This window comes from Sphaeramia orbicularis, chromosome 3, assembly GCF_902148855.1.
Source record: "Sphaeramia orbicularis chromosome 3, fSphaOr1.1, whole genome shotgun sequence".
NCBI lineage: Eukaryota > Metazoa > Chordata > Actinopteri > Kurtiformes > Apogonidae > Sphaeramia > Sphaeramia orbicularis.
In genome coordinates, this window is record NC_043959.1 from 38,132,991 (window position 1) to 38,145,733 (window position 12,743).

The window sequence follows — 12,743 nt, forward strand, 5'->3', positions numbered from 1 at the left end:
CATTTTATCTGAATTATGTTCATGTGTTGATAAGTTTAGTGGTTCAACAGTTATGAAACATTTTCATGAGTAGATGTTTTTGGGTCTTTAAGGGTTAAATTGACATCCTAAGTAACGAAAAAAATAGTGATGAATCTTTCCCTGAAGGTAAATTTGAAAGGAGTGGTGATGGGAAATGCTTTGTCATGCCAAAAGCGAGATCAGCACACTATTTTCTGATGAACGCTCACTTTTATAGTTATCAATCTGTGTGTAGATAGATAAAGCAGTTGGGGTTTTATGAACCCAGTAATTAAAAACCTTCAGTGACAAACAGTACCTGTTCTTTCACATATCTCCAGAGACTTTTCTTTAAGTTGAAAATTGGAGGGAAAAAGAACGAATATGCGTCAATAAGTGACAGCTTTCATTAAAGGGCGAGTGGTTGCTCTGTTCCGTGCTTGGCAGAGCTGACAGTGGGTGACTCCGTTCAGGAGAGGTTTTGCACTGTGCAGCATAATTTCCCATTACTACATGTCACACCTGCTGCCAAGGATTCCCATGGGAGAAGATACACACACATACACACACAAACACACATACAGATGATACCCAGCATGCAGCGCATAGCACCCATCACCCCTGAAACCAAGCAACACACTGGCGCCCAGCCAAGAGAGCTCCCTTTCACTACAACCTTCACCCACCTCCACAACTAGGCAGTTATTCAAGAGGAAAAATCACCTAAACGACACTGATGAAACAGCATGCCACACAGCAAAGCAGAAAAGTTTGGGAGCCCAGGGAAACACTCTTCATCCTTTGTGACATTACAAAACTGTGGGACATGAGCTGAGGCCTCCCGGGGGGCATGTCCTAATAAAGGCTTATGGGAGTTGTAGGCTGTCACCGACACTCTTATGGCACTGCTCTGACATTTGTCTTTATATTTTTCACCTTTATTCACATTGACCAGACTGGTTTGCATCTTGGCAAGATTTAATCACTGCTGTTTACTACAATGTGTAAAAGCAATCAGTGTATCAAGTCATGCAGTGGTGATGTTTGTTTTTCTAGGGAAATTTGCCTGTAAAGATTTATTGTTCATTAGCTTTCCAAGAGATTAGGTTTGGGCGATCGCAGCCTCTTTTATGAAACATCAACTGTAAAAAAAGGTCAATCCTAAATGGCACTTTGCAGAGAAGTAATTTTATATCTTTACTTTTTAACTACATTTTCAATTTTTGGATGCCAAAAAAACAGCAGTTTGGACTTTTTGCTTCATGAAACACAGCATCTAATCATTTCTAATGGTTTGTTAAACCAGACATGTCCTGTAGCCTTTAATATTCAGTCCAGCTGCACGCCTGCCTCCGTTTAAGTCAGTGAAGAGTCGGCAGGACTTCATGTTCAACAGTTTTGGCTCGGGGAGTGCTTTAAGCCCAGAGGAAGCCAGTTGTAGAACAGATGAACATTCAGCTTGAAAGACATCAGGAGAGACAAAATAATAATCTTCAAGAGGAGGTAACAGGGATGTACCCGCTGGTAGCAGGTTAGGGCTGTCATCTCACAGTTTTAAATTGACTAATTAGAATGGGATTAAATTATTATTTAAAAGTATGCCACATTGTTCTCCTGTTATTACATTCAATAATGCAAAAGGACCTTGAATAAAATGGTACTTTCATTTGTCTGTAGTGATGCTGCATTACCACGCAAATCATTTTAATTTAGCAAATTTTAAGCCTATGTATTGATTTTAGTTTTGGTGGCATTTTGCCAAAAAATACTGGCGGCTTCTTGTCATGAAGAGGTTAAGTGGGGTGAAACTAATACTTGTGTAATCAAAGAGAATTTACTACACCGTAATTTCTGTAAGTAACAAAAGTTCAGTGCATTCTATTTGAAGCAACTGAAAAATTAAAGGCTCCAAACCAGTTTCCTAGAGACAGCAGGAAATGTGTCTTTGCATTTGCTAGACACGTTCTGAGTCATTATTTAAAGAACTTTTCCCCCGTAACGCTTATTTGTTTTAAAATGGAAATTAGAATGTGCTCACAATTGCATGCATCCAGGCATTAAGAGTAAATTGTGCTTTTTTAAGGCATCAGGTACCTGTAATTGAAATACCTCCAGAACAAATTTGTATAAAATTTCAATTCATAAGCAGTGAATTCATGAATCATGAGCAATTTGCTCTCCTTCAGTCTCCTCACACGTCTGATCCAAGAATGTTCATTAAACTGGGAAAATAATGCAAATTAATTTGCTGAAAAGATCTAGCCACACAAATTTATGTAAAACAACTGAATGCTGTTAGGTTCTAAGACATGCAGTTCATGTTTTGGCGTCACCCACGGAGCTTCCCTCCTTCTTTTCCTTGTTCCATCCATCTATCCATCTACATTGGGAGCAGGCTGTTCAGAGTGGATAGCTGTCTGGTTCACACACAACCCCCTTCTAATGATCAAAGAGGTCATCTGTAGACTTAAGCTACACCTGTCACTCAGCTTACACAAACTGTCAGTCACTGTCCAACACCTTCTACAACACTCATACTGTAGATAAAACCTAATCCAAACATGGATCCAGTACTCCTGGTGGCGATTATTAAAATCCTCCACTTTTTGCAAAACGAAAAAAAAAAAAAAAATCCCATAAAAACGGCACTTCCATGTATTTTATGTTACTTTCTATGAGTCATTTGGAATTAGATATTAGTGCCCTACTGTGGTTTACTTTTGACATTTCAATGCCTTAGAGGGTTTTTTATGTCAATTTGGAAAGCTATTTATAGTCAATTACACTGCACGGACCAACCGAGGAGAGCAGAATGGATGAGGATATTTAACAACTCTTTGTATCTCTTCCTCCTGGCTGTGTGGTGCAGCTCAGAGTCCCTCCTCTCAGCACCAGAGACGGATTGATAGATAACGCTACTCAAGCAAAAGATTTGCCCCCCACTAACATTCAGCATGTCTGAACAATGCATGCATTCTGGCACTGACACTAAGTATTATGATAATGTAGTGCTCAGCAAAATGATGGATGTTAAACAGCACGACCTGGCTGCACCACACACTGGTGAGCACCATGCCCGCCAATAGTGTCAAGTCATCCCACTCCCCGTATAAGACTCCCTGACGACACACAAACTATCAAAGTGGCATTAAAGGCAACAGTGTCTAACAACTACGAGGCAGGATATAATCATCCGTTAAAAGAAGCAGATGAGAAAGCGTCCACTAAACAGACATCATGCCGCAGCCACACACACACACACACACACACACACACACACACACACACACACACACACCGAAATGTGGAAAATTCAACTGGAAAATGTAAAATTCCCCAGATATTTAGACAAATCCCTCGAGATACCCTAAATGCCCTAAGTTAGAATCCACAAAACACAAAACATCTGCTCAAATCGATGCAGTACAATCCATATGAATTAGTCATGAGCAAACATGACATATTTTGATCTGCCTTTAAATTCATAATTATGGAGCAATTCTGTGTCACAGGACTTGGGCTGTGAAAAAGGTAGTGCTATAAATTATCCATTAGATAGGCTTTACTAACCAACGCCAACAGCCATATTATACATCATCTATCCGAATCAAATCAAACCTTTTTTAAAAACTAACTCAAAGAAGAGGAAGCAGTCTCAACTAAATTTAGAGCAGCACACTAAATCTTTATGAACTTTATGTTTTGGGGATTTGCAGAGCCAAGTTTATTATATCCTCCCCTACTCTTCTGTCTCTCCTGTGTAAAAATGTTTGTATTACTGTTTATGACAGAAATGTGGATTGAATCTGGGATGTTATTGGTAGCCTCCGAGGCCTTTGTCGTAATAGCTTGCCACTCTGTATTGGTCTATTATGCATTATTTTTTTGTGAACCAAACAGCACACAAACTACATTTTAAAGCATTTTGCAAGAAATGTACTCACAGATATTATGGCATACCTTAGACTACATAGACCCAGAGGACATTACTCAGTATTACTCCTTTGTTGATCATAGTGACACAGTTAATCCCATTCTTCTTCATGGCACAATTACTCTGAGATGCGAAATTATCCAGTTTCTTATAAAGATATGTTGCCACTTATCCAATAGCATCTATTTGGACCTTAGGCTGACATATAACCTCAGATACTTTAATTAATACATTCAGTCTTTTTAGCTTTAGTCCAAAGTGTGTCAGACAGAGGTTACGCTTAACAGACTTGTGTAACTGTCAAAGAACATTCACACATGAATAAGTTGTTAATGTTACCCTCATCTTTCCTTTAAAAAATTCGCTTTAGACTTCATGTTCTATCAGCTTTTTTTTTTTTTTTTCTTTTTTTAATCTTATCTCCTTGAGTAGTCAAATTGTACTCACTCGTGTTTGGTCAACGGCACTAATCCCATTTTCTTACTCTTGTGCTTCCCTGCTTCATTCTACAGGTATCACACATTGACACAGTAAGAGGCATGAATATGGTTTAGGGTGAGTGGCCAATAAGAAAAACTCATCCATATAATGCATTGGTGGAATTTTATTAAAAGTGCACGCCTGCGCTCTCAAAGTGACTTTGAATGTCATGCGGGATGAAGTGGGCATAATGCATACATCAGAGTGGCCTTGGTGGAGGATGATTTGAACGGGCATACAGTCTGGCATTGGAACAGGATTATCCTTCCCGAGGCAACCATCCTCCTGAGTGTTGACATTCAGGGATGGTTGAGGACAGGCGTAAACAACACGAACATCAGAAATATTGTTTTAATCGATCATCGGCCTCTAAAGAGAACACTGGGAAGAGGAGGAGCAGGTTGAGCACAAGCGACTGATGACTGGAGGAACAGGTGGTGCATGGGGACCTTCAGGGCTGCACACACAAGAAAGCAATGCTGAGCCCACACTCATTTCTCCCACAAGAGCGCTTGACTCGTGGTAATCGATAAGATCATGAACTGCATCCACTGACTTACATATCATACATAATTTGCTTGCCTTCTGAATAGATTATTTTTACTGAGAGTGAGGTGAATTCAATTGATGATATTACTGATCCTTGTGTACATGCATGTATGAATAATTTAAAATTATATCACGTAATTAAGATAGTACAAATATCATCGATAACTCGCAGCAGTAGCAATGTCGTAACACTACTGTTCGATACAGATTTTCATATACTTCGAAAAGTGTACGTTCTCTACTGTCTGTTTATAATGACACACAAGGATGATTCCTGACCCATTTTTGATGTAAATCTACACTTAAAAATTTGATAAAATATAGTGGAAATTATTTTTATAATTAGAATAAAAGCATGACATTTTATTTAGTTGTTATTTGATTTTAAGTGGACAAAAGTATAAATAAACTAATGGGAAAATAGTCCAAATATAGGCTCTGAAAGGCCTAAACATTACAGACAATGTATTTAAATACTTCTAGGAATGAATTAAAAAGAATATACTTTTGCTTTCCAAACACCCCTCTTTTCTTGTTTTTCTCACGTTGAAGGTAAAATTGCATCAGAAAATGAAGTTGCCTAAACTGCTGAATACTTGAGCTTTGATTTATATTTATTTATTTATTTTTGGGCTGCACCTACCTGAAATTGAAACACCTTCTTACACTACCCATATTATATGTGTATATATATATATATATATATATATATATATATATATATATATATATTTTTTTTTTTTTTTTTTTTTTTTTTTTTTTTTTTTAAACACCAATAAGTAGATCTGCTAAAGCCCTAATTTCCTGTGGACTAAGTGAATACTGATCCCGGTTTGGACAAAGAGGGGACGGGATGGGAACAGAACGAGAGTAGAAGACGAAGGGATGCACGCTGGATCTGAGCCTCTACTATTATCCTGCTTTGTACTTCCTGACTGCAACCCGCCCACGGAGCAGCATTACAATACAGCTGCCATGTAAACAGTATTTTCCACAGCTAATGACGTCCAAAAAGTAGGCTACATATTACCCTGCTGAAAGGTCAAAGCAGCATCCCAGCACCACCTTAATCACCGATGCTGATTGCCAGATAATGGTTTGCATTTTCCGCTCCCCTGAAAGCATTTATTTCTCTCTGACAATACGCAGCAAATGGACTCTGTGATGGAAAGAGACAGGAGGAGGGGGGGAAATAGGGAGCCAACAGAGGGGAGGTTTTAGTTGTGAAGATATTTCTGCAGCTGCAGAGATACACAACATCCCCTCGTTTGGCCGTCCCGCCCCCTTCTCTGGGATGCTCAGCACATGATAGTCAATGTAAACACACAAAGGCGTTTTCAGCTGTAGTATTCACGTGGATTGGCTGGACGCGGTAACAATTAACCCTGCACTTGCGAGCCATCCGCTTCCACGTGTTCATCCTCTCACGCCTCATATATTTGTGAGTGTGTGTGAGAGGGAGTGTGCGTGCGTAAAAGGCGCTACGGGGCTCCCTCTCTGTCCCAAACATCTGTGAAATTAACACACTTTTAATGCGCTCTGACCCAAAACTGTAACGGGACGCATTGTTTTTTTTTTATTCGCAGCATCCCCCCCCCTCTCTCTCTATCTGTATGAATGTTTTTCTTAATCATCCCCTAAAGGAGTATAAAAGTAAAGACACCAGAAAACCAACCTTTATGCATTCCCGTAAACCTGTCTTTCAGTACAGTGAGTTCGTATATCTTTCCGAATTCCTCAAACAGGGGTTTCAGGTCTTTTTCCTCCAGGTTTCTGGGAATCTGCCCGATGAAAAGCTTGATGGCGTCGTGGTCCTTCATTGGAATGGTGTTCTGGCCGATGGTAAGCCCGTTCATCCTGCCGGCGCTGTTCGTGGTGCTGAATCCATTCTCTTGCTGCACTCCGTTTGCAGTGACTGTAGCCATCTTTCCTCAATGGGCCGGCGGCTGCTCACTCTCTCTCTCTCTCTCTCTCTCTCTCTCTCTCTCTCGCTCTCTCTCTCCTTTCCCCCCTCTCTCTCTACAGTCAACTGTACAGAACACACTCCCCCTTTCGTTATATCTTCCTCTCTTCCCACTCCTCCGGTTTTCTCTCCCTACTCCCTTCTCTCCTTTTCCTCTTCTCCCTTCTAAACCCCCTTGTTTGGAATCAGCATTATTTTTTTTTTTTTATGCTTTATGTATTTTCATCTTTTAACTCACCCCCCCAAACTCCCCCCCACCCCACCACCACCACCCCCACCCCGCCTCCCCTGATCCCAACCCACCATCCCTCACCAACATCCCATCAGTAGCCACTATGCCCGTGACGTCAGCTCGTTGTCTTATGAACAAGTCCCGCCCATCTTGCATAATGAGAGTGGCTTCAGCCAATAGGAGAGCAGGATGACTGTGGGCCCCACAGGACAGAGTAAGAATGCAAACATTTGTGTAGAGTAGACAGCTGAGGACATTTAAGATTTTGGACATTTGTGCTGTTTTTTTTTTTTGTTTTTTTTTTAAATCAAAATCTTTTTTATTTGTTTTACAGAACATAGTGCACAGGAGTTCAGTTATTACAGACTAGTTGTATGAATAGACACATGTCAACATCTTAGCACATTAAGACAAGGAAGAGTAATACTAAAGAAAAATAAAATAGAAAATAAACAAAAATAAAAAAATAATCCCCAGTCACTGCCAGTGAGCTTTCAACTATCAGTTTAGCCTGTCATAACAATGATGCATGAAGCATGGATTGTTAAATTGTGATCATGTCCAATGTTCACATGGCCTGAAACATGCTTAAAAAGGGCACCTACGCCTTCTGGAACTTTCCATATGAATGTTGACGTGAACACCTGACTTTTTTGAGCTTCAGGCAGGACATGATGTGCTGTTATTTTAGATTTGTTTTGGTCTTTCAGGTATAAAATCTGTATCTAACATGTTGCAGCTAGTTAAAACCTGTGCAAATACATGTGAAATTCTTAAAAAAAAAAAAAAGAATTTCATACAGTATTGTACAAAAGTTATTATGACCACACATATGCATTTCTCACTTTCTGTTTTGAGAGCCAATCTGGATATATGTGAAGTATGTAAAGCAGTAAAAACAAATGTTTTAGGGACAAAACCAGCTTTTATAAACCAAAGTGGTAGTATTTACTGTGACCTCCCTTTGCACTTAACATGTCTTTGATTCTTTTGTCCAGACAACATGATATTTTATTGCATTTGATGATGTTTTATACCAGGTCTCATTCAACACGTCAGATGTTTGCGCTGCTTCTTGTTTTGTGGTCAGGGGCCACACTAAATAATGACGTTTAACTTTTAGAACCTCTCTAATTCAGTTTTTTGTGTGTCTTTGAAGGCTGTGCACACATTTTATTGATATATCTGAAGACACAAGAGAATATATGCTCATTTCAACCCATCAAAAACAGTAAAGCTAGAGGTGGACTAAGACTTCTGCACAGTACTGTATATAAAAATATTGGTTAGGAGTCCTGTTCTGTAAAACACTGCTGGACCAGACGCAGGTGTTCTGGGGTTTTTATTTATTTATTTATTTGTTTAAATAATTGCATTCAGTTGGCATTCAAGGCATTACAAAAGTCTCTGTCAGACTTTGAGAAAGAAAACCAGCAGGGCTGTAAGTCCTGCATACCAGTTATGAAAGACGCCGCTGTGAAGCCTTGTAAAAATGTTCTCTACAGCAGCACATCTCAATCCTGGTCCTCAGGAGCCAGGGCCCTGCTGATTTTCATTCTAACCATCTAAAGGAGACTATTTTACACCTGGGATGCCAGGTGAATGCTATTAACTACCTGGGAGGGAAGAAAACCAGCACTCCACTGAGGATTGAGACTGAGAGCAACTGTATTGTGATACTGTTCTATCGTCTATATGTTGTTCATGGTATGAAAAAAAGACCGCAATAAGATTAAATGGAAGCAACACAAATCATAAAAAAACTAAGCTGTATTTAGCATTGTTTGGGTGGCACAAACCCCATCTCTTTCTGTTTCATTTCCATATATTCTTAAATACCTGGACTTCCAACATACAGATACACAATTAACATGGCACCATTGAGAGTTGATCTCTTTAATGCTCGAAGAACCAAACAGCCACTGGCAACTAAGAGATCTACTGAAATGTTTAATAAGTGTTGGACCACTAATCCTAACAATACATGTAATAATTCAGGAAAAATGCAGTTTGTCATCCTTTCATGGTCATCAGATATGACCTATTTGGATGTTCAGAGGCTCCGTAGTGAACGTGGAAACACTGTCATCTTCTGCAACATTGATTCACCAGTAAAACCCACAGAGTTGGATCAATGACAGTGGATGGAGATGCTTGTTTTTATGTTCTGTTAATGATTTCTTTGGTGAAAAAGTAGCTTTTTCCCCAGTTTTCTGTTTTGATGTAATAACTTTTGAATTTACCCTGAGTGTTTAGGAATATCTACAGATAAAGTTTTTCTCACATTTTTTCCCACTGAAAATGTAAAATGCAAAAATAATATTACAATAAATGATGCTAAATCACTTAACCCTCCTATTATCCTCAAATATTACTAACACATTTTACCCTTGGGGTCAATCTGATTCCAGGGATATTTGCCTCCAGAAAATGATTGACATAAAATTGTTGACCAAGTTTTTGTGTCAGGCAGTTTAATATTGTACTTGAGATGATAATTTTAGAGGAGAGGCATGTGTAGTTGGAAAGACTTGGATGTGATCAACTAGCAATCCTACATTGGCTTCCTCATTTTTGCAGGAGTTCACTGGTCAAGTTGTTTCCCACATGCCCACACCACGAGAAGTATACAAGTTCTGGTGGGAATAGTGGTTTTCCCCACATCCCCTGTTAAGGATCAACTCAAAAATATCAACTCTGCTCCTGCAGGTGTGGGGATGTTAGGTCACACACACACAGACAAGTTTTACACAGATAAAACAGCTTGGGTCAAACTGACCCCAGAGGAACACCAATGCATGCAATATGTGTTCAGCACATCGAAAAAATATCCTCATGATAATTTTATGCTCATCAGTTGTCCCCATCAGATTAGAAAAAGTCATGAAATATGAAGAAAAAAAAAAGTAAACCATTATTTTTTGAATGATAAACACTGAGTGGGGTCAAATTGACTCCAAGGATAATACGAGGGTTAAAAAAGGTTAGATAGAAACATTCATTTGGGAGCTGCCACGAAACTAGCACTGGGTCTTTATGAGTTAAACTGTTGTCCCCTTGTAATCAAGAAAAGATGTATTTTTCATACATATCAAAGTGTTTTCACTTGTTTTTTTTATTCATCGGAACTCCAGAAGGATTTTGTTTGAACCTTAGTACTAAGTGCTCATAAGCCCATGAGTGCTTTTATATCAATCTTGTCCATCTTTTATCTGGGGCTTTGTTTTAATGGATGATTTGGGGGGAAAGCGAAACATGGTGAGGTGCTCAGATGAAAGGCCTGCCTATGGTTAATAATTGAAAAGGTAGCAGTATACTGAAAAGCAACATGCAGCAGCCCATTGCACTATTTAAAGCCAAACATGCTACTGTTTCTTCCCAGTATAGACAGATGGAGAGAAAGAGGAGAAACTAACTGTATTTTCAGAGCACGTCAGCTCACACCTCAGGATTCAGAGCTGGCTTGTGTCACTGTCCATGGTGCTGAATCAACATTGCCATTCAGAGACCGTGAAATAGATTGTAGGAGCTACAATTTTAACAGTGCATGTTTGCACTACAAATTGTCTATGCCTTCTGTCTGCTGTGCACAATTTTCAAACCTTTCTGTCCTTTGCTTCAAACAGGGAATGATGTATTCAGTACCACTCCATTCAGAATTGTTGGGGCTTTGTTATTCATGCAAGTGAGCATGTGTGCTCACACTGTGTAGTCTGTACACAGAAAGGTCTAATTGGTTCAGATAGGAATATAGCATCAATACAAGGGCAGTGCAGCTCATACTGATGAGTAATTATGCATGACATGACAACACTTTTCTATCAGTTATCTATCTATCTATCTATCTATCTATCTATCTATCTATCTATCTATCTATCTATCTATCTATCTATCTATCTATCTATCTATCTATCTATCTATCTATCTATCTATCTATCTATCTATCTATCTATCTATCTATCTAATCATTTCATCCATACAGACAATTACAACAATCTCGTCATGAAAAATTAGGCTGTAGCAAGCACCACCAATGAATGAATTAGGTCTCACTGGTACCCATGCAAATTTGACATTCCAAATAATTTTCTGAGTTACTTCACATTTCCATATCCGGAAAACAGCCATATCTTTCATAAACAGACATCAGGGTGGTCACCTTTTCCATCAACATCGTACAGTGTGTTGAGCACAAAGAGTTACCAGGTGTCACCCCAGTGAAGATTAGGCCATCACACATGCCTGTATAATGCACTAGAAACATTCTGGTTTACCAAGTGAACCTTTTTGGTCAATAGCTAGTGAAGGAGTCAGCTTTGATTGATTATATTCCCACTATTCTGCAGGTGTCTGTATGTGTGTGGTTACTGCTGTTGTCTGTCAGAGTGAATGGTCTTTAGGGATAGTGGTATTCTGAGAGCAGCTAAAAGTAACATCTGGCGCAGCACTGGCTTTGTTATGAATATTTATTTATTTTCTATTTAATCATGTCTTTGTAGACCATCTCAGTAAATGTCCTGCTGAGATTTTTTTTGCTTTTACTATGAATGGGAATCAAATCACAATGGATCTCCCTTGTCAATACCATCAGGGCCATTCTTTTCCACAAAGACACAGCTAATTTAGCTTCAGTGTTGTTTATTGGCTTTGAGATTTTTGTTTCCTTGTTTATGTCATTTCTCTGCGGGATAGTTTGCCTGCACAGCTGTGAAGACTTGGAAACTACCTGCCAAGAGGAGATGCAGGTACTGCATGATCTCTTCAATTATTCCTGTGTGTAAGCATCCTCTTTGTTCGAACACAGGCAAGCGCATCAGAAGGGTTGACAGGGTTCTTCTTCTTGTCAGTGCCAAGCTCAGCACCTGGATGGTTGCACAGGGCACCTTTGCCGATTGCGTTCCTTGCAGACAAAAGAACAGTCTGAATAGTTTCAGCTCTGTTTGTAAAGTGGCTATGAACTTGAAGAACAACACAGAAGAATGATGTCCCTCAAGGATGTTTCATACCTAGAGACACATTCTATTCTAATTATTTCTGGATGAAAATGTATTTGCCCATTAGCAATAAGCAAATATTTTTTTTCCACAGTAGCATAGCTAGAATTGTACTTGGGAGGGGTATGAATATGGTTAATGTGCTAGCAAACCCATTTCCAGACTAATGCAAAAATATATATATTTATAAGTATTTCACAGAGTAGAGCTGTGATTTTGCAGTCCTGAGTGAGTGCCATTTCTGTTTTTATTACCAAAATTATTCACACCACTGTCAAGGTGACTTGTTGGAATGTCACAGACACACCACTTGAAACAGCTACCAAAAATATAGCCCTTTGAAGGAGCAAAATCAGTGGCATAAGTCATGCATTGTGCCTAACAGCTTGGTGTCATGCACAATTCCTTTATACTGTGTGTTCATTATCCCATTAGACTGGATATATGCAGTGGGCCAAGTGGAACGTAGTCATGCATGAACGTTTTTCACTGTCTGTTTTGTAGAGTGAGTCCAAAAGGAGAGCAACTATTGATATTCATGGCACAGCCAGTATGAGGTGTGACAGTATTTTTTGTGAATCTGTGAGTGTA

The 12,743-nt window shown here is 39.2% G+C and overlaps 1 protein-coding gene across 7 annotated transcripts in view; it reads right to left on the minus strand.

Moving 5' to 3' along the window:
- The window catches only part of celf6 (CUGBP Elav-like family member 6), a 140,547-nt gene extending 133,515 nt beyond the window's left edge, over window positions 1–7,032 (minus strand). For 3 of the 7 annotated variants that reach the window (XR_003934251.1, XR_003934249.1, XR_003934250.1), the window contains exon 1: window positions 6,639–7,032. Coding sequence is in view for 1 of the 7 variants with exons in the window: in XM_030123845.1 (XP_029979705.1) it covers window positions 6,639–6,888 (250 nt within the window). In the remaining 6 variants the exon portion in view is untranslated. The remainder of the gene's footprint in view (window positions 1–6,638) is intronic. The other 4 variants (XR_003934252.1, XR_003934247.1, XR_003934254.1 and 1 more) reach the window with 2 other exon arrangements.
- Between the last annotated feature and the right edge of the window lie 5,711 nt (window positions 7,033–12,743).